The sequence below is a fragment of the Nycticebus coucang genome, chromosome 5, assembly GCF_027406575.1.
Source record: "Nycticebus coucang isolate mNycCou1 chromosome 5, mNycCou1.pri, whole genome shotgun sequence".
Lineage (NCBI taxonomy): Eukaryota > Metazoa > Chordata > Mammalia > Primates > Lorisidae > Nycticebus > Nycticebus coucang.
Window position 1 is genome coordinate 120,200,332 of NC_069784.1, and position 25,189 is coordinate 120,225,520.

At 40.1% G+C, this 25,189-nt stretch overlaps 2 protein-coding genes across 14 annotated transcripts in view; one reads left to right on the forward strand and one right to left on the reverse strand.

Moving 5' to 3' along the window:
• ZC2HC1B (zinc finger C2HC-type containing 1B) overlaps nucleotides 1-18,042 on the forward strand; it is a 43,074-nt gene extending 25,032 nt beyond the window's left edge. Inside the window, exons 5-7 of the mRNA XM_053590615.1 lie at nucleotides 1,144-1,283; nucleotides 4,497-4,605; nucleotides 17,972-18,042. Coding sequence (XP_053446590.1) covers nucleotides 1,144-1,283; nucleotides 4,497-4,605; nucleotides 17,972-18,042 — 320 coding nt within the window. The remainder of the gene's footprint in view (nucleotides 1-1,143; nucleotides 1,284-4,496; nucleotides 4,606-17,971) is intronic.
• Nucleotides 18,043-22,287: 4,245 nt separating this feature from the next.
• The window catches only part of PLAGL1 (PLAG1 like zinc finger 1), a 62,299-nt gene continuing 59,397 nt past the window's right edge, over nucleotides 22,288-25,189 (reverse strand). For all 13 annotated transcript variants that reach the window (XM_053591654.1, XM_053591653.1, XM_053591658.1 and 10 more), the window contains one exon: nucleotides 22,288-24,655. In XM_053591654.1, the coding sequence (XP_053447629.1) occupies nucleotides 23,410-24,655 (1,246 nt within the window). In that variant the 3' untranslated portion in view covers nucleotides 22,288-23,409. The remainder of the gene's footprint in view (nucleotides 24,656-25,189) is intronic.

Genomic DNA, 25,189 nt, shown 5'->3' on the forward strand with positions numbered 1-25,189 from the left:
GTTATCGTCTCCTAAACTTGCCAGTGGGTAGAACCATTCAGGATGCTTGTTAATGGAACAGATACCTAGTTCTTTCTCCTGGAGAGCTGATTCAGTGTATATGGGTGGGTTCAGGAGTCTCATTTTAACCAGTCCCCCAAGTGATTCGTAGGATATGAGAAAAACTGGTGTCATTTATTGTGACATGACTGAGTGACCAAGGTCTGAATGGCTCAAGGAGGTCACGGTCTAGTCACTAAACAGAAATCTAAATGCAGAGCCTTTACTGGGCTGTCAGCAGGGAGGGCTCCTCCTCAGGGTGGTGTTCCAGGGCCTCAGAATGGGGCTGGCTGCGGGAGAGAAGGGGCAGCCCAGAGAGCGCAGGGCTCTGCTGTCAGGAGTCCCGGGCAGGCAGGCCCGGCCTTGTCCCTTCATGCCAGCCTCCTGGGAAATCAGCCCTCCAGGGTTCTCGGTGGACACGGATAGGACTAGGAAACTAGAGGATGTGAGGATGAGAGTGAGCTGGGAGGGATAGTTGGGTTGGCAATGTCGGTGCTCAGGCCGTCCAGACCATTCTTACCAGCTGCCTGGGTCACTCCCAGCTTGTCTCCACACCTCGTGCCCTCCTGAGAGAAGGAGGCACCACTGCACAGCCACTTCCACTCTCCTTTAGAAAACTAAAATGGAATATTTTTTTTTCCTGAAAGTTTAGACCAGAAATGTGAGTATGCATTAAACACGGGAGTGCATTATACATGGCAAAATACAATAGTAAAGTAAAAAAAAATCTTCTCTCCCTCATAATGTCATAACTTCTGTATGACCTCCTGTCCCACCTGGTACCATGACCTGGGATTTTAGATCTCAATTAGAAAGTTTCAAAGTATAATTAATCTATTTTCTAAAAATCTTTACCATGTGAACATTCTCAGGGCACACTCCTAATTGAAATGAGTGCCTAGGTAGTAAATTTTTCCCCTTGCCACATCCCTTATTTCAGCCCTTGCATGTATAATTCTCTGGAATCAACCATCTCAAACCGGAGTTTGGGACCTCCTTCTTTCATGCTGTATCAGAATTCATGTCCTATTTCTTTCATTTCATACAGTCCATCCCATGGTTGTTTATGAAATGTTAATTGTCATGTGTTATCGTTACATTCAGATTATATTCAGTGCCCATATTGTATGAGGAGATTTAATGAAACGGCAGCCCAGCGACATATTAATTTCTGCAAGGATCAGTCTTCTCGCCGAGTCTTTGATCCAGCCCAGACAGCAGCTAAATTGGCATCCAGAGCCCAGGTAATGAATCTCTCACCAGTTAATGGCTCTTGTGTCCTCGAATGCTTGGGGTAAGCAGGTACAATTTGGTAGAGAACTTCAACTACCCATCCCAGGAAATATAAGGATCACGTTCACTCATTGCCATGGAAGTCAGCTTCTTTGGGGCGAGATAATTTCCAATGAAGAGCATCCTTTGGGTGTTGTAGGATAAAATATTCCTAACATATTTGAAACTTCTTCAGAGGAGGACTAGACTATGTACATTGTGTTTCTATAACATAAGGGCAAAACTCTGATAATCCATCTATGGTTATCAGCCTTAACCACTCAGAAAAGAATTGTGACTCTGAGGTGAAACTCCCCGACAAGCTGTGTGTTTTGTTTTGTGGAGAAGGGGTCTTCAGCCCTTTCTTTAAAGCCACACGATCAGTAAATTAAGGGGGTATGTGGATGCACGGAAGCAGCTGTTATGAATAGGTACAAACAGGTAAAATGACAACCTGGTCGAAGCCAACCTGGATTTATAACACACAGAAGTGGAGCCAGCAAGCAGCTCGGTACACACCATGGTTCCCAGGACATCACTTACACTACTGCATAAAAATTCTTAGTTTCACAAACATGGCTCAGACACCAAGATAAGATTAAGTTGGTCTGAATACTTTAAGAGTACACAACATGTGTTTGAAAGCTCTCTGTTAATCCTGTATCTAGTGGGGTAAGACCCTTTCCAATAAACCATATCACACGGACTATGGATTCTGAGCCCCGTCCCCACATACATTAGAGAACTGAGGGAATTAACAACTATCTACTGTGTACAGGGTCATAAGTACTGTTGAACTCAGAGAAGGATGGGAACTTGGCAACAGTATAGTGTGAGGTGGTGTGGCTGATATCTGTCTGAAGGAGGCAGTAGATGGTGATGCCGTGATTCCTGGAAGTCTTCAGAGGCGAGGGGACATTCTCCCCATAAATATCAAAATGGGTTCACCAGCCTGGACCTGGAGTTGGGAAGGATTTTATGCACAAAATGTCCAGCTTGTGGCCTCAGGCAGCCACCTGTGGAGCCAAAGCACAGCGTGCCTGTAGAAGCATGAAAGGGATAGCAAGATGGGAGTCAGATCTAGAAGGGCTTTAACTCAAGCCGGTTCAGAGAGGAGGAAAAGAAGTTGGTGGGGTAGATGCCCTAAGAGCTAAGCACAGCCGGGCAGTCCTCTTTCCACCTTGCCACCCTGTGTTTCCCCCTGCCGTGCCCTTTCCTTCTCCTCCCTCGGTTGGCTGTCTTGGCTGTTCTGTCCAGTTGTCTCTTCCTGGCCTCATGTGTCATCATCCTATAGATTAATCAGTTTAATAGTGGAGACTGGAGTAACATGGAAGTGGCTTTTTAGAAAGGTCACCTTTGTAATTACTGCTCCAGATGGATTGGTGAGAGACCAGTAGGAGCCACAGCAACAGAGAAAGAATGAGGCCCTGGAGTAGGAAGACTACAGGGTGTGTGGGGGAGGAGGAGTTTAAGAAATAATGGATGAGACTGAGAAAATGACTGGACATGGCGTAACAAGGGGATGGGGTTGACAGCAAAGTTTTCAGCTCCTGAGCGCAGGCAAGCAGACATACTCTATCTTTAGGTAAAGGAACACAGGAGGGCGGCGATAATGTATGTATTGAAGGGCAGTGCTTATGATAAATACAGTTTTGGAGATTCAAGCTTTGCATCTGAGACGCAATGTAAAAAGAGCCAGGATTCTGTAGTCAGTAGTCAGAGTTTGAATTTCAGTTTGTAATTTATTATCTATAGGTAAAGTTGGCTTAGTTACCTGAATTCTTTGAGACTCACTTCCATCTGTAAAATGAGGCTCATTCCGCCTGCCTTGCTGAGTTGTTGGGAAGGCTAGCGGTGAGGGTCTCGCTTTCTCTGCCCTTCCCTCTCCACATTACCCTGCCCTCCTTGGCCTCTCCTACAAGCCTTTTCCTGTTAGTGGGATTGGCACCACAGCTTGGGAGGAATGTGACTGCTCTGGGCTTGAATTCACCCTAATTTTGGAAAAGTTTCTAAGCATAAATGACCTACACTTTATAAAGCAGTAGCGGACAGGTCACATTTCTACGAAGTTCTTCTAACCGGTCCACGATGTCAGTCGGCATTCGCGGGGCCAAAGAGAGCACAGGGAAGTGGCAAACGGAAGTGCTTTTTTATTCCTGAAGAAGGCCAGCTGGCTGTCCTGAGCGTAACCAGGGACTTGGCCCTGTTCCTCCTCTTGTTTTCCAGAGCTAAGCGGTGATTGGGAAAATTGCTTGCTTTCTGAATTCCTTCGCTCACTGTAGAGTGTGTCTGAACGCGGTGTGGGTTTCCCTGGTGCCAGCTTCCCCACTTTGGGGCCGTGCCTACTAGTGAAGCTGATTCAGAAATGGAACAAGAAGGGAGGGTTGTTTCAGTTCTGAAGAGCTGTTAAGGGCACAGCCAAAATGTGTTTCTATTTTAAACATGATCAACTTTAAAAATGTGTCATACCCTTAACCAAAAGAGACCAATATGAGCCTCCAAAAATAGCTCTCTTTGTTTGGATGAGGATGAGCTGAGTGCTGCCTTCTCCCAGCTATCCTTGCCCAGGCAAGAGTTCTCACTTGGAGTAACAGCTTATCTTTACACTGTAGTTTCCATGGAACTGGAGGTGAGATCCATCAGTAGCAAGGCCAAAAAAAATAAAAAAGCTGTAGAAGGCTTTCGGTCCTTATTTTGTTTTAATATAACTATTCTGCTGCTGCTGCTGCTGCTCTGTAGTGAGCGGGGTGGCATAGAGCTGTTGGATTTCATGCTGAAAACATTTGCTGCCTGCCAATCTCAGGGTTTCCCCCCCTCTGTTCATGTTAAAGAACAAAATTATCTTCAATTGTAATGAAAAAATAAAATGTTCTGTAACTATGTCCTTATTGACATTAAGTGATTCCTGTGTCTCCAAAGAACTAATCTTACAGGATAAACATACCACCAACAACTTCTAGGATTTGATTACGGAATGAAAATTCCAAAACCCAGATATGGCTTTGAGCAACAGCAGGGCAGACAGGGATCTGGAGTTCAGGGTGCAAGTTTGTCCCCTTCTTCTGGGAATTCCTGCAGGTGACTCCGATCTGCTGCTGGTTCAGTGGAAACGGCTGTACCTCCTGCATAGTACCTGAGATGACAGAACTATACCTCTCTCTGTGTTTCTCTCTCTTTCTCTGTAGGGTAAGGCGCAGATGGGTCCCCAAAAAGATCCAACTTTTACCAGTGCCGTGGGAACTTTGCTGCAGAACAGAGCCCTGGAGATCACGAATGGGGGCCCAACCAAGTCAGGTGAATCTGAGCAGGCATTTCAATTCTCAAATGATAAGTTTGAGTTAGGAGGGGCCACTCTTGGCTTTGGGACCCACTGGTAGTTGACAAAAACCATGACATTCACTGTTGCTTTTGGATGCAAAGATATGTGTGTTTGTTTGAGGTTAAAGCTTATTTGCCAAGAGGGAGTATTTCTTCATTTATCAGGATTACACAACTTCAACAATATACAAAGTCAAATCTGATCCCAGCAGTCTAGAAGCATTGTTCTCTAATCTAGTAAGATTGAAAAGAGATTGAGAATTAGGAAGGAGAAGACCACGTGTCAGGTATTGTGTTGAAAATAAGGCCAGTGTTTCCTTTCTAAAAATAAATGCAGGAGATCCTTAATTTATAATGAGGCCACATCTCTCTAAACTCATCCTAAGTAGAAAATATTGTAAGTTGAAAATACATTTAACACCACCAATAAACCCATCACAAAGATGAAAATCATAGGTCAAACCATTCTAAGCCAAGGACTATCTGTACATTCATCCCTCAGTATCCACAGAGGATTGGTCCCAGGATCCCTGAGAAGACCAAAATTCAAGAATGCTCAAGTCCCTGATATAAGATGGTGTGGTGTTTCCATATAACCTGTGCATACCCTACCATAGACTTTAAATCATCTTTAGATTACTTATAATACCTAATACAATGTAAATGCTATGTAAGTGGCTGTTACACTGGTTTTTTTTTTAAAATCTGCATATTTTTATTTTTTAATACTTTTATTCTGTGGTTGGTTGAATTCACAGATGGAGAACCTGTAGATATAAAGGGCTGGCTGCTATTTCTGCAAAGTAGCAGCAACACATAACTACCATGGGTGTAAGTGGGTATCTCATTGTGGTTTTGATTTGAATTTCTCCAAGAATTAGTGATTTAAGTATCTTTTCAAGTGCTTATTGGCCATTTGTGTATCTTCTCTGGAGAAATGTCTATGTAAGTCCTCTGCCCATTTTTTAATGGGTCAGTTTTTTATTGTTAACTTTAGGAATTCTGTGTAAGTTCTGGGTATTAATCCCTTATCAAAATATGGTTTACAAATCCATTAGTTGCCTTTTTACTCTATTGGTAGACTAAATTGGTTCACAGATTTTGAAAATGTTCATTAAGTCTTATTTGTCAATTTTTTCTTTGGTTGCCTGTGCCTTTGGTGTTACATGTAAGACAGAATTTTATTCTTATGTTTTCATTTCTTTTTTTCTTTTTTTGAGACAGAGTCTCACTATGTCACCCTCCGTAGAGTGCCTTGGCGTCACAGCTCACAGCAACCTCAAACTCCTGGGCCTAAGCAAGTCTCTTGCCTCAGCCTCCCAAGTAGCAGGGACTATGAGCTAAATAGTAGCCTGCCACAATGCCTGGCTATTTTTGTTGTTGCCGTTGTCATTGTTGTTTTAAACCCACCAGCCTCCGTGTATGTGGCTGGCGGCCTACCCACTGAGCTATGGGTGCTGCCCTCTTATGTTTTCTTTTAAGAGTTTTATGGATTTACGTCTTACACATAGGTATTTGATCCATTTTAAGTTAATTTTTTACATATGGTATTAGGTAAGGATCCAACTTCATTATTTTTGCATGTGGATACCCAGTTTTCCCAGCACCATTTGTTGAAAAGACTGTTCTTTCCCTATTCACTGATCTTGGCTCCCTTATCAAAAATCATTTGACCATGTGTGCAAGGTTTATTTCTGAACTCTATTTCATTATCTATAGGTATGTTTTTATGCCAGTATTACACTGTTATGATTACCACTGCTTTGCAGTAAGTTTTGACATAAGGAAATATGAGTCCTTCAAGATACAGCCAAGTCTAGGCTTTTCTTTGTCATGAGATTTTTAATGACTGATTCAATCTCCTTAGGAGTTATAAGTCTATTCAGTTTTTCTATCCTTCATGATTTTGTTTTTGTAGATTTCCTATTTTTAGGAATTCGTTCATTTCATCTAGGTTATCAAATCTGTTGGCATATAACTCTTTGTAGAATTCATTGTGTTGGCTATTTGGGGTCCCCTGTGACTACATATGAATTCCAGGAGAGACTTTTCTATTCCTGCAAAAAAAAACTTCATTGGGATTTTGAAAGGGATTGTGCTGAATCTGTACATTGCTTTAGTTCATATGGACATCTTTTTTTTTTTTTTTTTTTTTTTTTGTGGTTTTTGGCCGGGGCCGGGTTTGAACCCGCCACCTCCGGCATATGGGACTGGCGCCCTACTCCTTGAGCCACAGGCACCGCCCCTCATATGGACATCTTAATAATAGTTAAGTTTTTAATCTATGAATATGGTAGATGTTTCCATTTATGTCATCTTTTCATTTCTTTCAGCAATGTTTTATAGTTTTCACCTCATTGGTTATGTTAATGCTTAAATATTGACACTATCGTAAATGTAATTATTTTCATAATTTCATTTTCAGGTTGTTCATTCCTAGTGTTTAGAATAGAAACCCAACTGATTTTTGTGTTTACTTTATATTCTGCTACTTCGCTGAATTTATGAGGGGTGTGTGTGAAATCTTTAGGATTTTCTGCATATCTTTCTTTTTCTTGCCCTAGCAAGAAATTGCTCTAGCTAAAACTTCCAGTACTATGTTGAACAGAAGTGATAAAGATGAACATCCTTGCCTTGTTCCTGATCTTAGATGGAAGGTCTTCAGTCTTTCCACATTGAGCATGGTGTTCTCTGTGACTATTTTTATATATGATTTTTATTATGTCACAGTATTTTCCTTCTATTCTTAGTTTTTTGAGTGTTTTTATTATGAAAGGGTGTTGAATTTTGTCACAAGCTTTTTTCCCATCAATTGAGATAATGTAGTTTTTGTCCTTTATTCTGTTCATTTGGTATAGCACATCAGTTGATTTTCATATGGTCAATCATCCTTGCATCCCAGGAATAAATCTCATTTGGTCATAGTGTAGTCCTTTTAGTATGTTGCTGAATTAGGTTTGCTATAATTCTGCTGAGGATTTTTGCATCAATGTTTATAAGGGATTAATAGTTTGTAGTTTTCTTATAGTGAAATTGTCTCTCTTTGATATTAGGGTAATGCTGGGTCTCATGGAATGAATTAGGAAGTATTCTATCTTCTTCAATTTTTTTTGGTAAAGTTAAAGTATTCTTTAAACATTTGGTAGAATTCACCAGTGAAGCCACTAAGTCTAAATTTTTTCTTTATCATGAGATTTTTGATTACTGATTCAGCCTCCTTAGGAGTTATAAATCTATTCAGATTTTCTATTCCTTCATGATTTAGTCTTTGTAAGTTTCATGTTTTTAGAAATTTGTTCATTTCATCTAGGTTATCAAATCTGTTGGCATGTAACTGTTCATAGTACTATCATAAAATTCTTTTTATTTCTGTAACATTGATAAAAATGCCTCCACTTTTATTTCTGATTTTGGTAATTTGAGTCTTCTTTCTCTTTTCTTTGTTAAGTCCATCTAGTTATTAATGCTCTGGCAATTTGTTGATATTTTCAAAGAACTAACTTTTGGTTTCTCTTTTTTTTCTTTTCTTTCTTTTTTTTTATTTGAGGGTACAAGAAACCAGGTTATACTGATTGCATTTGTTAGATAAAGTCCCTCTTACAATTGTGTCTTGCCCCTAAAAGGTGTGGCACACACAAAGACCCCACCCCCTCCCTTCTTCCCTCTCTCTGCTCTCCCCTTCCCCCACCCCCACCATGTCCTTAATTATCATTAATTGTCCTCGTATCAAAATTGAGTACATAGGCTTCATGCTTCTCCATTCTTGTAATGCTTTACTAAGAATAATGTGTTCCACTTCCGTCCAAGTTAATACAAAGGCTGTATAGTCTCCATTTTTTTAGTGGCTGAATAGTATTCCATGGTGTACATATACCATAGCATGGTAATCCATTCCTGGGTTGGTGGGCATTTAGACTGTTTTGGCGATTGTAAATTGAGTGGCAATAAACAGTCTAATGCAAGTGTCCTTATGATAGAAGAATTTTTTTCCTTCTGGGTAGATGCCCAGTAATGGGATTGCAGGATCAAATGGGAGGTCCAGGTTGAGTTCTTTGAGGGTTCTCCATACTTCCTTCCAGAAAGGTTGTACTAGTTTGCAGTCCCACCAGCAGTGTAAAAGTGTTCCCTTCTCTCCACATCCACGCCAGCATCTGCAGTTTTGAGATTTTGTGATGTGGGCCATTCTCACTGGGGTTAGGTGGTATCTCAGGGTGGTTTTGATTTGCATTTCTCTAATAATTAGGGATGATGAGCATTTCTTCATATGTTTGTTAGCCATTTGTCTGTCTTATTTAAAGAAGGCTCTAGTCATGTCTCTTGCCCATTGATGTATGGGATTTTTGTTTTTTTTTTTTCATGTGGATTAATTTGAGTTCTCTATAGATCCTAGTTATTAAGCTTTTGTCTGATTCAAAATATGCAAATATCCTTTCCCATTGTGTAGGTTGTCTATTTGCTTTGGTTGTTGTCTCCTTGGCTGTACAGAAGCTTTTCAGTTTAATTAAGTCCCATTTGTTTATTTTTGTTGTTGTTGCAATTGCCACAGAAGTCTTCTTCATAAAGTCTTTCCCCAGGCTGATATCTTCAAGTGGTTTTCCTATGCTTTCTTTGAGGATTTTTATTGTTTCATGCCTTAAATTTAAGTCCTTTATCCATCTTGAATCAATTTTTGTGAGTGGAGAAAGGTGTCGGTCCATTTTCAATCTTTTACCTGTGGATATCCAGTTCTCCTAGCACCATTTATTGAAAAGGTATTCTTTCCCCCAGTGTATGTTCTTGTTTGGGTTTATCAAAGATGAGGTTGTAAGATGTTAGTTTCATTTCCTGGTTTTCTATTTGATTCCAAATGTCTATGTCTCTATTTTTGTGCCAGTACCATGCTGACTTGACCACTATGGCTTTGTAGTACAGCCTAAAATCTGGTATACTGATGCCTCCAGCTTTGTTTTTATTTCTAAGAACTGCCTTAGCTATACGGTTTTTTTTTTTTTTCTGGTTCCATACAAAATGCAGAATCATTTTTTCCAAGTCTTGAAAGTACAATGTTGGTATTTTAATAGGGATGGCATTGAATTGGTAGATTCCTTTGGGAAGTATAGACATTTTAACAATGTTGTTTCTTCCCAGCCATGAGCATGGTATGTTCTTCCATTTGTTAATATCTTCTGCCATTTGCTTTCTTAGAGTTTCATAATTTTCTTTATAGAGGTCCTTTACCTTTTCTGTTAGGTATATTCCTAGGAATTTCATTTTCTTTGAAGCTACTGCGAAGGGGATTGTGTCCTTAGTTAGCCTCTCATCTTGGCTTTTTTGGGCATATACAAAGGCTACTGATTTGTGGACATTGATTTTATATTCTGAGACATTAATGTATTTTTCAATCAGTTCCTGGAGTCTTATGATTGAGTCTTTGGGGTTCTCTAAGTATAAGAACATATCATCAGCAAAGATGGAGTGTTTGACCTCCTTGGATGCCCTTTATTTCCTTCTCTTGCCTGATTGTATTGGCTAGAACTTCCAGCACTATGTTGAATAGTAGTGGCAATAGAGGACAACCTTGTCCGGTTCCAGTTCTAAGTGGAAAAGCTTTCAATTTTACTCCATTCAGTAAAATATTAGCTGTGGGTTTCCCAAGTTGGATCAGTTTACGACATGTGCCACTTATGCCTATACTCTTCAGTGCTCTAATTAGAAAAGGATGCTGGATTTTATCAAATGCTTTTTATGCATCTAGTGAAAGGATCATATGGTCTTTGTTTTTGCTTCTGTTGATGTGGTGGATTACATTTATGGACTTGTGTATGTTAAACCAGCCTTGCATCCCTGGGATGAAACCTATTTGATCATGATGTATGACTTTTATGATTTTATGTAATCTATTGGCTAGGATTTTATTGCAAATTTTTGCATCTATATTCATTAGTGAAATTGGTCGGAAGTTCTTCCATTTGATTGGGTCTTTTCCTAGTTTTGGTATCAGGGTGTTTGCTTCATAGAACGTGTTGGGGAAGATTCCTTCCTTCTCAATTTTTTGGAATATTTTCTACAGTATGAGAGTAAGCTCTTTTTTGATGGTTTAATAGAATTCTGGTGTGAAGCCATCTGAACCAGGGCATTTTTTTGTTGTTGGGAGATTTTTTTATTGTTTCTTTGATCTCAGTGCTTAAAATTGCTCTGTTCAAGAGATCTATTTCTTCCTAGCTAAGTCTAGGGAGAGGGTGTGATTCCAAATAGACATTTTTCAATGTTGATTCTTATTTCTTAAAAGGAAATAGCAGAAAATATTAACAAATGGAAGAACATTCTTCTCCCAAATAGGGAGAGGTGTGGTCCATTTCCTTCACATTGGCAAATTTCTGGGCATAGAGTTTCTTACAGTATTTAGAGATAATCTCTGTATCTCTGGCATCTGTTGTTATTTCCCCTTTATCATTTCTGATTAAGGTTACTAGAGATTTTAATTTTCTATTTCTAGTTAGTCTGGTGAAAGATTTATCTATTTTATTTATTTTTTCAAAAAACCAACTCCTTGTTTCATTAATTTTCTGAATGATTCTTTTGTTTTCAATTTCATTAATCTCTGATTTAATTTTGGATATTTCTATTCTTCTTCTGGGTTTAGACTTAGATTGCTCTTCTTTTTCCAATTCCATAAGATGGTTTGTGAGTTGTTGATGCTCTCTTTCTGTTTTTCAAATGTAGGCATTTAAAACAATAAATTTTCCTCTCAGGACTACTTTGCTGTATCTCACAGGTTTTGGTAGCTTGTGCCTTCATTGTTATTATGCTCAAGGAAGTTAATGATTTCCTCTTTTATCTCTTTCTGCACCCAAATGTCATTCAGCATAAGGTTGTTTAATTTCCATGCCTTTGTGTGGGATTGAACATTTTGGTTGAAGTTGAGTTGCACCTTAATGCCTTGTGACCTGAGAATATATAAGGTAAAATTTCAATTATTTTGATTCTGTTGAGGTTTGTTTTGTATCCTAGGATATTATCAGTTTTGCAGAATGTTCCATGGGCTGATGAGAAGAATGTATATTCTTTAGCTTTGGGATGGAATATTCTGTATATGTCTATCACCACAGTTGTTCTAGGATCACATTTAAGTCCCTTGTATCTTTGTTTAGTTTCTGTTTAGAGGATCTGTCCAACTCTGTAAGAGGAGTGTTAAAGTCCTCTGCTATTATGGTGTTATGGGATATCATATTGCTCAGACTAATTAAGGTCTATTTCAGGAATCTGGGAGCATTTAAGTTAGGTGCATAAATATTTAGAATTGAAATGTCTTCTTGTTATATTTTTCCCTTGACCAATATGAAATTACCATCACTGTCTTTTTTTTTTTTGTGTGTGTGTGTGTGTGTGTGCTTTTTGGCCGAGGCTGGGTTTGAACTCGCTCCCTCTGGCATATGGGGCCGGCACCCTACCCCTTTGAGCCACAGGTGCTGTCCCCCATCATTGTTTTTTTTTTACTTTAGTTGCTTTATATACACTTGTATCTGAAAAGAAGATTGCAACCTCTCTTGTCTTCTGAATTCTGTTTGCCTGAAAAATTGTCTTCCATCCTTTAACTCTGAGTTTTAATTTGTCCTTTGAGGCTAAGTATGTTTCCTGACAGCAAATCAATGGCTTGTGTTTTTGTTTTTTAATCCAATCTTTTATCTGCATTGTCTTTCTTCTGCCTTTTCAATGGAGAATTCAGGCCCTTAAAATTTATTGAGAGAATTGCTAAGTGTGGTGGCATTCTAGTGATCTTACTTTGTGAAAATCCATTGCTTAGTTTTATTTTTTGCATCACTGTGGAAGCTAGGTTTTGTCCTGGGTACTTATTTTGCTGGTGGTCTATTGTGATTTTCAGTGTGTAGAACAGGTTGAAGTATTTCCTGTAGAGCTGATCTTATTGTGGCAAACTTTCTCAATATTTGCATATCAGTAAAGGATTTGATTTCTCCATCAATTTTAAAGCTTAGCTTAGGAGGATATAGAATTCTGGGCTGAAATTGCTTTGTTTAAGTAGATTAAAGGTAGATGACCATTGTCTTCTGGCTTGAAAAGTTTTATTTTAGAAGTCTGCAGTCACCCTGATGGACTTGCCCAAGTAGGTCAATTGATGCTTACTTATTTTGACTTGACTTTGGACAGGTTCATCACAATGTGTCTTGGAGAAGCTCGATTTGAGCTGAGATGACCTGGAGTTCAATATCTCTCTGAAAGGAGTGTGTCAGAATCTTTGGTGATATTTGTGAAAATTTCATTTATAATGTTCTCCAGTCTGGTTTCTATTTCTCTGGGGCATTCTTCATCCCCTTCTGGGATACCTATAACTCATATCTTTGAACACTTCATGAAGTCCCATAATTTTTCCAGTGACCATTCTGCATTCTTTCTCTCTTTAAGTATCTGAGTTAGCTCAAGAGCTTTGTTCTCTATCTCTGAGATTCTTTCTTCTGTATGGTCTAATCTGTTACTAATACTTTCTACTACATCTTTTTTTTTTTTTTTTTTGCAGTTTTTGGCCAGGGCCAGGTTCGAACGCACCATCCCTGGTACATGGGGCCAGTGCCACACTCCTTGAGCCACAGGCATCACCCTCTACTACATCTTCACGTTCCCTAATTGCTTCAATTCTTTTAGCTCTGCTATATCCTTTCTATATTCTTCATATCATTCATCTCTTATTTGATTCTGTTTTTGGATTTCCTTTTGGTTACTTTCCACTTTCTCAGCAATTTCCTTCATTGTTTTTATCATCCTTATTTTAAATTCCCCTTCTGTAATTTTAAACATTTCTTTATAGGTGGAATCCTCTGCAGCATCTACCCCATGGTCCCTTGGTGGGGTTTCTCTGGTCTATCTTTCCATGTTGCCAGGATTTTTCTTCTGTGTCTTCCTCATGAGTGTTTTCTTTTGTCTCTTTCCTTGCCCTAATTTTCTTTTCACTTCCTCTTGCTCTTTAAGTTACTGTGCTTCTGATCTAAGGTGTTGATGTGTTCTTTTGGTATAAGACTAAAAGGATGAGAAGATTGAAGAGCAAGAAGGGAAAAAAGATTTAAAAAACGAGAAAGGAGAAAGGAAAGGGGGTGAATAAAAGGGAAGGCTGACAGAAAGAAGAGAGGCACAGAAAGAGGGAGATAGGAGTAACAGAGTGTACAGTAGGGTACTTTGACCCACACCTTAAAACCCCCACCCTTTGGGGTGGGGTGCTGGGTTGAGTGGTTCCCTTGAGGGCTGCAGCTCTTTGCCAGCCTGAGTAGACACAGTACCCCACCTCCACCAAATAGAGAAGTAAAACAAAAATACTATAAATCAAATAAAAACAAATAAAAAACCTTACGGGATAAAATTGGGGGGAAAAACAAATAACTGGGGCAGAAACACTAGCAAAAATGAAGTTCTTATTATTAAAGAAGGCAACAATGAAAAATTATATTTACACTAGAAAAATGAAAAAAAAAAAGAAAAAGAAAAGTCTAAGGGGGAAAAGTTGAAATTTAAAAAAGAAGAGAAAACAAAAACAAAAACAAAGCTATATATATATATATATATACACACACACACATATATATATATCTTACTGAATAGTGCCTGGACAACAGGTGATCTTCTGGGGTATAAGAAGGCTCAATAATCACAATTCTGATACAGCTGTATAAATGGAGACTGAAGGCCTCTGCTGATTACTTTGCCCTAAGTAATCTAGTTTACTAACCCCACAGGGTTGAGAGCCTGAATGTCTCCTCAGCCCGCTTAAAAGACAATTTAAACTATGACCCTTGGCTAAACAGAGGCTTTCCTAGGAATGCATGTGTTGCTGGTATCTCTCCTGAAGTGGCTGCCCACTTATCAGGCATGCCAAACTGGCCTCACTCTATGCCCCTGAGGGCCAAGGCTTCTACTGCCAAACAATGAAATCCCTGCTCTTCCCCAGTGTCTCAGTCCTGGCCTCTAGGTGCTGTTCAAAGTCACTAGATCACTCTCCCAAGGTGTCCCAGAACGAGCCTTGCTCTGGGACCCTGACGGTGGAGTCTGCAGGAGCCTACAATGGCTGTGTGCTGTCTTCCCCAGAAGCTGTTTTCTGGCCCAGTGGCTCAGTCCCAGACTCTGGACACTGCTCAAAGTCACTGGCACACTTGCCCACGATCTCCCAAGGTAGCTCAACCAACTGTCCAACTCCAAAAAAGGAAAACAAACTGCAGGGAAGGTGTTCCCTATTTGCAATTTCACTGTTGCTATAGCTACAACCAGGGTGGCTGCCACAGCCTCAGAGCAAATGCAACCACTTGTCACTTCTCAACTGCTTCCCCTGCATCCCCAACGGGATGTTTCTGGGTAGAGTCCACAAGCCAGAGGTGCCTGGAGTCTTCTCTCCCCAGTCTCACCATACCTGCAAAGAAGCTATTACTTGGCTGCCATCTTGCTTGAAGATCCTTAGATCTTCTGATTCTTTAGCTTTGATTCAGAGTGCATGCAGTAGTATAGACTCTGTTTGATTTCCTTGGCTGTAATCAGGGTCAGTGATATCTGTGAGTTCCTTAGTGGCTGAGGGTATAGTTAGCGGAGGCTATGATGATCTTTTTCTAGGGATGGTGATGCTAGATGGGTTGGTCCTCAGGCCCTAGTGGTGGTGGCAGCAGGCTGAGTAGGTCTTTCCTTTAGCTCCTGGGTAGTGTACTTGGTATTAGTGTTAGCAGGTCTATTTGGCTTTCTCTGGTTCCAGCTATGGCAATGGTGGCCTGGTAGGTGGGCAGGTCCTCAGGGTGGCGTGCATGGGGTTGACAATGGCAGTAGCAGTGGTAGGCCAAACTTTTGGGCTTTAGGAAGTATATGCAGGGGCCTGTGGTGTTAGCAGAAGGCTGGGATAGGGCTATGGGATAGGGCTATCTTTGGGTCCCTTGGTGCATTTACATTGCAGATGCTACTCACAGTAAACAGGGCTGATCCCAGGGCCACGAATAGGATGTGCGGCACTTGGAGGCTGAGCAGACTTGTTCTCAGAGCCCTAGAGAGTGTGCTTGTGTGCTGGTGGCCTCAAGTGGGATGAATCATGAGGGTCTTTAAAATTAGTTGTTATTGGGCTTTGTTCTTTCTATGCTTTTAGTTTCTTTTTCTCTCTCTCTCTTTTTTTTTTATTGTTAAATCATAGCTGTGTACATTAGTGCAATCAAAGGGTACAATGTGCTGGTTTCATATACAATCTGAAATATTCTCATCAAACTGTTCAACGTAGCCTTCATGGCATTTTCTTAGTCACTGTATGTAGACATTTGTATTCTGCCTTTAGTAAGTTTCACCTGTACCCATTCTAAGATGCACCGTAGGTGTGGCCCCACCCATTACCCTCCCTCCACCCTAACCTCCCCCCTCCCTTCCCCTTCCTTGGCCCTTTCCTCATAGTCTTGTGCTATAGTTGGGTTATAGCCTTCAGCTTTTAGTTTCTAGGCACTTTAAGTTAGCCTGCCTAAAATTTCTTTTGAGAAATAACATTTTTAAAACTTATGTAAGAAATTCATGCTTACCATAGAAGATATTGGAAAATGGAGGAAAAAGTATAAAGAAAACAAAAATCACTCACAATTTCATTGCCTTAGATGACTACTGTTAACATTGATATTTTTTCCTAATTTTTTTCTGTTCATACTCTTTCTTTTTTGTTTTCCTTTTATTGAAGTTAGATTCATTATCTATGTATGGTCACACCTCCTGATTTTTTTTTCAACTAAAACATTTTGAGTATTTTTCTACTGCTTCAGAAGAATTTCTTTGAAACATAATATCGTATCACAGGAATACAATAAAATTTAGTTGCTTTCCCTAATGTTGAGAAGGTAAATTGCTTCTACTTTTTTGCTATACTAAATAAGTGTCTTGCCGTGGACAGTAGCCCCCACTTAACAGTGGGCACTCTTCCAAGTGCTTCATTTATGAACTCATTTAATCTTCACCATAGACTAGGTCAACGTACTGTTCATATCTCTGTTTTATAGACAAGGAAAGTACAGAGAGGTTAAGGAACTTGAACAAGAAACTTAATAGGAAGTGGCAAAGCTTTTTCCCATAGCTTTAGAAAACTGGGCCCCAAAATATAAATATACATTAGGAAATTGTTTTTGAAAAAGCCTGGCTCCTCTTGCATTCCCATAGAGACTCTAATATTTAGATGGAAAATAATAGTATGGCCTGGTCAGTAAACATATACTGGTGGCGATTATCTGGCAGGCTTTTGGTGTAAGAGTGACTAATTTACTGGGAAGGTATTACCAACAAGAAGCTTGTAGGGTACCTTTAAAAAGACACTAAAATCACTATGAAAATATTGTTCTGGGTTCTGTGGCTACATTATTTCATATATGCAGTAGTGAATTGCATTCATACAGCTGTGTTGGTGTGGGCTCTGCTTTTATTTCTGGAGCCAGTAAATGTTTATCAGTTTAAACATCTTACCCATGCAACCCCTTAGCCCCTTCTTTTTGGGCCAAGGCTGGGTTTGAACCCACCATTCTGGCATATGGGGCCGGCGCCCTACTCCTTTGAGCCACAGGCGCTGCCCGCCCCTTCTTTACCTAATTTAATTGTATAGCAAATCTACTGAGTATCAAAGTATCAATTGTTGATTCTTACACTGAAAGCTCTTTCTATTCCTATATCCTTTCATCAGTGCCCCGTTATAAAGCACTTGAATAGAAAGGAAGTATGTAGGACAGAGAAGACTTGTTGGTTTTTACAAAAAGGACTTCTCTGAAAATCCTATCCCATCCTATGTGGTCAAAACTAGACTGTGGTGTGATATACCCCAATCCATAAACACCTACTCCTCTATACCTGATGGTGCCTTGGGCACAAAGGAAAGAGTACCGTTTGTAGAACTAGAACATTGTCATATCAGTCACCCAAGGAGGTGACTGAACTTGACCATTGTCATATCAGTCACTCAGGGAAGCCTGTGCTTCCACAAGGCTTGTAAAACTCCTTTTTGAACGAAAGCTTGTGAAGAATTGGGAAGATGCAAAATGTCATGGTATATTTTGAAACCCAAGGTAGCAGTGGGGAGGGATGTTAAGAGTCATAGTGTTATCAGTGGTAGGTCACCTGAGGTGGTGATCCGAAGCCATGGGTAAACAAAGGGTTGGGAGCAGAGGCCAGAAGGCACCTGAGACAGTCCCCTCCTTCCTTATTATTTGACCCAGGTCAGAGAGTGGGTGTTTGTCTGTCACTATATCAGCCCCACCCCCCCCAAAAAGGAAGAATAGTGTTTTGAATCCAATGTGGTGATTTCACAATCATTTTTGTCTTGGTAATGTTCCACTTTGACATAATAACAAATCTGTTTATGTTTGCAAAGGATTAGCTATGGACCCTGCTTCTGGAGCAAAACCCAGACAAGGATTTAGTAAATCTTCTAAAAAAGATTAACTCCTAGAGGCCAGGTAAGGAAAAAAAAATAACGTCTAATCCAGATGCTGTTGCCGATCAACCAATGCGCAAGATACACGTAATAAACCTTTGAGTTAATGTGGCCACAGCTGGCAAACCAAAGAGAAATTGTGGCAAACCCTGAGCTGGATTAACAAAAATGTGTGTTCTTGAAACTTATTCTCCTATTAAACATGTAGTTCAAGAAGGATATTAAGATTTTGATTCATGATTAATAGAAAAGGAGAGTTAATCTTCACTTTGACCTGGAAGACTACTGCCTTGTTCCTTTTCCTAAACACATTACCCACAAAATGATAATTCCCTGAGACTGTGAGCTGTTTGTAAAACAGTGACACATCTAAAGAGGCCTATTTAAACATTCTCAATGTCAAAACCATGAGGTTCTAAAGTAAATGCCTTTTCTTTCTGCTTTCAGACTGGCTCCCTGAAACTCATGGGCCTGGACAGTTGTGTATTTGAGACTGCCATCTCCAGGGAAGGGACAGTAGATGTGATGTCTGTTTATACACCGTGATTCCTCTTGAGGCATCGCTTAGAATAAGTAAAACTAGCTTCAAATTTTCTCCTCATTTACTTCCTTCAAAATTAAAAAAAAAAAAAAAACTTTAAATACATCAACTTGTAATGATAATGCTTGCTTTAAAGTTTCACTTGGGTCAGTCTTTGCACTCTGGGAAGCTGAGGTAGGCGAATAGAGTTCAAGATCAGCTTGAGCAAGAGTGAGACCCCATCTCTGCTCAAAATAGAAAAAATCTGCTGGGTGTGGTGGGTGCCTGTGGTCCCAGCTACTTGGGAGTCTGAAGCAGGAGGATTGCTTGAGCCCAGAGTTTGAGGTTGCTGTGAGCTATCATGACACCATGCCACTCTAGCCTGGCTGACAGAATGAGAAAAGATTCACTTAAAGGTTTTTTTTTTTTTTTCCAATTGGCCATTTAGTAGCTTTTTAAAGATGATGTTGCTTTGATGTTTGAACTTTTTAGTAATGTTGTCATTGGAGTACTAGCATTATTTACTAAGAAGATCATTTGTTGTAACTAGCTTCATTTTATATAATAGCTATGACATACTAGTTTTGATATTAAAATAAATATCTAACAAATATTAACTGTAACTAGTTACTAGACTTATTTTAAGTGTTTGCCTTCATACCATGTAGAATTATCTCAAATACATGCACCAGCACCATAGACTATGTTATTGGGGAGACACTGAAGTGCGAGATAAAAGGTTGCAAAAACATCCTTCTGTTCTGATTCACAGTGCCTGGGGGTATAGTGGTGAGCACAGTTGCCTTCCAAAAACCTTCCATCCCGTGGGAAGAATGCTCTTCAGTGTTCTTCAACCTTTTTTTAATCTCATGGCACACTTGAATCTATAGTTAAAGTTCTGTGGTGCACTTAAATTATGTTGAGTAAAAAAAAAAAAAGAATATATATACTGTGCTTTTAACTTCTTAGAAAAGAATTTAATTAATGATCTTTAAAATTTTTCTTGGAGCACCCAAAAATTCCCTCATGGCATACCAGTTGAAAATCTCTAGGCTAGACGTGGAAATCTATGTGCATGACTATAAATGTGGAGTTTTGTTTATCCACTTAAGACAATAGGAAAAGGCAGATTTGGTGAGTGGGAATAAAGCTACTTAATTTCTAAGGGCAGGTTACACCTAGAAAATATTAGTGCATTGTTTGCTTAGTTTTATTCTCGTAACCAAAATCAAAGAAAGAGATTGAGGCTGGGGGCGGTGGCTCATGCCCATAATTCCAGCACGGTGGGAGGCTGAGGCGGGTGGACTGCCTGAGCCTGTGAGTTCAAGACCAGGCGGAGCTAGAGTGAGACCCCTGCTTCTAAAACTAGCTGTCGTTGTGGCAGCTGCGTGTCATCCCAGCTACTCAGGAGGCCGAGGCAAGAGAATTGCTTGAGCCCAGGAATCTGAGGTTGCTGTGAGCTACGACGCCCGGACACTCTACCAGGGGTGACAAAGTGAGACTATCTCAAAAAGAAAAAAGAAAGAAAGAAAGAGTTTCATACCATCTATATCCTAGTAGGCCAGGGTGGTTGAGAATTCACAATAGAATGCCATTTTTGGATGTTATCTTTTCAAAGGCATGCATAGCCTATGAATTTTTTTAAACCACAATTTAACTTCATACTTTATGACATGTTATAAAGGCTGAACGGTTCCTCTCAGGAAGGGGATTTGTTTACAAGTGCCAGGAAATAACTCTTTGATAAGCTGCATTAACAGACTTCATTTTGCCTAGAGGAGGGAAATAAAAATGAACAAAAGGATATTTCTAGAAAGAATTAAGAAAGCTATTTAAGAAGGCCATGACTCAGTTTTTGGTGTGTAGGTATACCTTTCAACATGCTATGAATCTTTATATTAGAAGAAAAATTGGCTTTTCAAATTACAGTCTTCTTCAAGTAATTACTATTGTTCCCTTTGTCCACAGGTAGTATCAGTGTTGGGAAGTAAAATTTGAGAAAAGTATATCCAGTAAGAATGAATGTTGATGGCTAAACGATTCTTAACTTCGTGTAATGTATAATGCAACAGGGACCCTTATAAATTGTTATGCAAATAAAATTTCGTAATAAAAATTTTCACAACACACCTAAGATCCTCTCATGGCACACCAGTCGAAAATCATTGTTCAGAGTGCTCTCAAGCCATTTATTTATCAAATGAGAAGTCACCCGTTCATGTTTTTACTGTTGGTTTTTATAACTGTTTTGGGAGAAAGTGACTGGACAATTCCTCTGTTTGCAGTTAGGGACAAATACACTTCTTTTTGTAGAGTCATTTATAAAGCTTAATTCACACTTTGTAATCCAAGAAGTTAATTTTTCTTAAACTCGGAAAATCTTAATTAGAAAAATTAAGCCCTCCTCCCCTTGTTTGGTCTAAATTTAAGGAGTATCCCAGCCTAACCACATTTGCCGTGTAGCAAATGCATCTGAAATGCTTATTGTCTGTATTTGGGGGGGCCAAATGCTGTATTTTGTACTCAGGATAATCAGGTATGTATTTGGAACTGATGGAACACTATATCTAGCCATGTCAAAGTATTTGTGGAAGCTTCTGTAAATGGAATACAGGCTGAGGTAAGCTATCACTTTCTTTCCTCTTGCTCTGGAAGACTGTTCCCCCCCCCAGAGGAAAGAGGGGCTTTGAGAAGGACTTAGGCACCCCAGTGTGTTTCTGCTGATGAAGTAACCCAGACCACTTTGTCATCTCCTACCCTCCCTCCTGGTTCACCCATAGTTAAGGGCAGCAGTCCCGTGGTTTAAGCTTCACTATGTTGGTTGTGCATGCTACAGTCCGCCCTCCTGAGCGAGGGCATCCTAGGAACACAGACCCTTGGCCAGTGGGCATCTTGTTATTGCAAACAAACTCAAGGTTTCCTTTCTCTACCTACCTCCTTTCTATTTGGAGGGAAAACAAACAGAGATCAGATTTAAGGGACATATGACTTTCTAAAGAAACCCCTATAAGGAATAAGTAAATTTCTAATTTGTTCTAGAAATGAATGGTGGCTAGGTGGCTCACGCCTGTAATCCTAGCACTCTGAAAGGCCGAGGTGACTAAATTTCTTGAGCTCGCATTGAAGACCAGCCTCAGCAAGAGACCTTGTCTCTAAAAAAGTATCTGGGCCTAGTGGAAGGTGCCTATAGTCCCAGCTACTTGGAGGCTGAGGCAAGAGAATTGCTTGAGCCCAAGAGATTGAGGTTGCTGTGAGCTTTGATGTCACAGCACTCTATAGAGGATGACAAAGTGAGACTCTGTCTCAAAAAAAAAAAAAAAAAAAGAAAGAAAAGAAATGAGTGGTAAACACCATTGTTAATATTGGACCATCCGTGGTAGCTGAGTGCAGACTGAACTCTGTTACTAATATTCTTGGACTTAAACATTAGAAATAACTTACATCACATTATAGAAGGATTTAGAATATTATATAATATTTAGAAATAGTATGTAACTGAATGTAACTGAAACTATATATAGGCTTCTACCTTAAGTCATAATTAGTCTACTCAAAAAAGGTAAAGTTTTTAATAGATGCAGAGTAGAGGTCAGAATAGTAATTTCTGTGGGCAAAGTAACGACCAGAAGGGGGCAGGAGGGAGCCAAATAGGAAGGTGGAAGTGTCTTCTCTCCAGTGAATGTAGTTTACGTTGACGCAGGTATAGCTACATGAAAAATTAAGCAAGCCATACTGCAAGATTTTAAAGCTTTATTATATGTACGATACATGTTTATGGAAAAGAAAGCCTCTACAAACAAAAGACAAAAGAGCTTTCAAAAAGGTTAGGTTTTACATTTTTAAAACTCATTAATAAGACACCAAATTCAAGAGACAGATTATAGTTACACATTGTAAAATGTAATCTTCTGAATAAAAGCTAATAATGACTTAAGCTGAATTACAAATGCATTTACTTATTGGTGATTACAAACAATACTTAGGAATTTAAGCAGCTGAGTAGTTGTTTAAGCGAGACAGAGCAAAGAAAATTCTTGTTTAACATATATATTTAATTCCAGTAATATTATCTTAAATTCCTGTTAAAAATATAATCAATATTAAAGTCAGCAAAATACCTTGACTGACGCCTGGATTATATTACCACTTAACCTGGTTACACAGTGATTTTTTTTTTTCTGTCAGATATAACTGACAACCAGTTTAGTCTTTAAGATAAACGAAGTAATAGCTCACATTGCAGCATCATATGGAAAATATTCAAACTACATTTAAAATGCTTTTTTGAAATGGAGAAATCTACTGCTCCACAAGAAATTGTTTATGCAAAACTACAGGTTGGCTATGGTAATAGCAACTAAACTACATCCAACCCTGAACATAGAAAAATCCCTGAAAAGAAATACACAGCCTAGTTACAATATGCCATATAAAGGTTATTATCTTATCTTGAAAAAAATTCTCCCCATTTGGAGACATCCAAAGCTTTCCATAGTTCCCATACTAGGCAGTGCTACACAAAGTTATCTAGTTAACATCATTACGATCATGGCTTACAATTAAACTCCATATGACAAACACTTATATATAGCAGCCATCATTTTGGATGTTGGTTATGACAGTATTTGCAGCTTGATTACACAACACGCGTCCATTAAATTTGGTACAAAGCATAAACACTCAGGACAGGTTGGCACGATACATGCAGTTCAAGAATTCTCTTATCTCAAGCCAGTCATCACTAAATAAGCCATATTCCTAGTCATTTCCGAAATCTTTCCTTGCATTACAACTGACGTCTAAAATGCTTCTTAAAACATCTTCCACGATAAGCAAAATACACTTTAAAAACCACTTATCTGAATGCATGGTGGAAATGAGGCAGGATGGCAGAGCTGGTGCCCCCTGAGAAAACATGGGGGGCAGGGGGCAAGGGCAGCTGGCCCAGGTTCACAGTGCCCACGGCTAGTGGGGGCTCCTGCTGCTGCTGCCCCAGACAGCTTAACCTGTGAGGCAGAGGTGCTTCCACCGGCCCCAGGGTCAGGGTGTTATTCCCAAAGGCATTCTGGGTAGCAGGTGTGGACAGCTGCCAGAAACCCAACAGGGAGGACAGATCCAGAGAGGCAGGAATTGTTAGGTTCACAGCATCTGCTGGTAGCTCCTTGGGGAGGCTTACTTTACCAGCACTTCCCTTAGCAAGCTCAAAACCTGGGCTGAGCTTGTGAGGTGACTGAGGCTCTTGCAGAAGCAAGTCCTCGAACAAACTGATATTACAAAAACCTTTAGCATCTGCTTTCAGAGGCAGGGTTACCAGTTGTGGGGAGTATGAGGTAGAAGTGGTGCTGTACTTGTGATCAGGCAGGACCGGAGGGGGAGAGTTAGGAGACAGCAAGGGGTGGAGGGAGACCAGGGGGTCTGCCAGGAGCTGCATAGGCTGGGCAGCTTGTTCTGGGAGATCCAGGGACAGGTCGTGGACCTCAGGTGGCAAGCTACTTGCCAGCTCATTCTGGGCAGGAACTCCTATTGGGAAAGGAGACAGGGGAGCAGCCTTCAGCTGAAAGGAAGGTGACATGGTTTGGAAGGTGCTCAGAAGATCTCCGGTCTGCAGACTCTCCCTCATCAGCTCCTGGGAGTGTGTCTTCTTGGTGTGACGGGTGAGGTGGTCTTTGCGCCCAAATCTCTGGGCGCAGAACTGGCACAGGAAGTCCTTGCATCCTGTGTGGACCACCAGGTGGCGTCGCACATCCTTGCGGGTGTAGAAGCATCTTTCGCAGTGGTCGCACTGGTGCTTCTTCTCCTTGGTCGTGCTGTGGGGCTTTTCTTCCGCGTGGGCTTTGAGGTGGTCCAGCAGGACCTCGGTGCTCCCCACCTCCAGGGCACAGACCCCACAGGTGAGGTCCCCACTGCTGGCCGCATGCAGGGCCAGGTGCCTCTTGTAGCCCAGCATCGTGTTGTACTTCTTCCCACACTCCTCGCACCCGTAGGCCATTTTGTTGGGGTCATGGGTCTGCAGGTGGTTCTTCAGGTGGTCCTTCCGGTTGAAGGTCTTCTCACAGTGAGCACACTGGTGAGTCTTCTGGGGAGAATGGGTGGCCATGTGCCTAGGGGCAGAAGGAAAAATTATACAACAGAGAGTTTTAAGAGCTGCAGAAAGGTGTAGAAACAATATTATACCGAAAGACTGAGGGTTTTCTCTGGGTTTTGGTGTAATTTTCGCTTTTAAAATAGTTTTCTATGTTTTCCAAATACATAAAAGTTTGTAATTAAAAAACAAGCACTCTTATTAAAGTCGCACTGTAATTTTCACACCTATATAAGAATATTCTTTAAGAACTCTTTCCTTAAAGTATACCAACAGATTTTTACATAAATGCAAGTTTACAAATATTTAAAAATATGTGATCGGGAAAATTATCTTTCAGGAACAAGTTAAGTGGATCTTTTATACTCTGGAAATTCATAAATTTCCAAAAAATGACCCAATCTGCATTCTCCACAGAACTCCATAACCTCTCAGTTTCAGGTTTGTGTTCCTAATATAATTCCGGTGTGATTGGAACAAAAAAGTTCAGATTATAGACATATGAGTCTGAGGAATCTCTTAAAGAGTCCATCCTTAACCTTAGAGAAAGCGT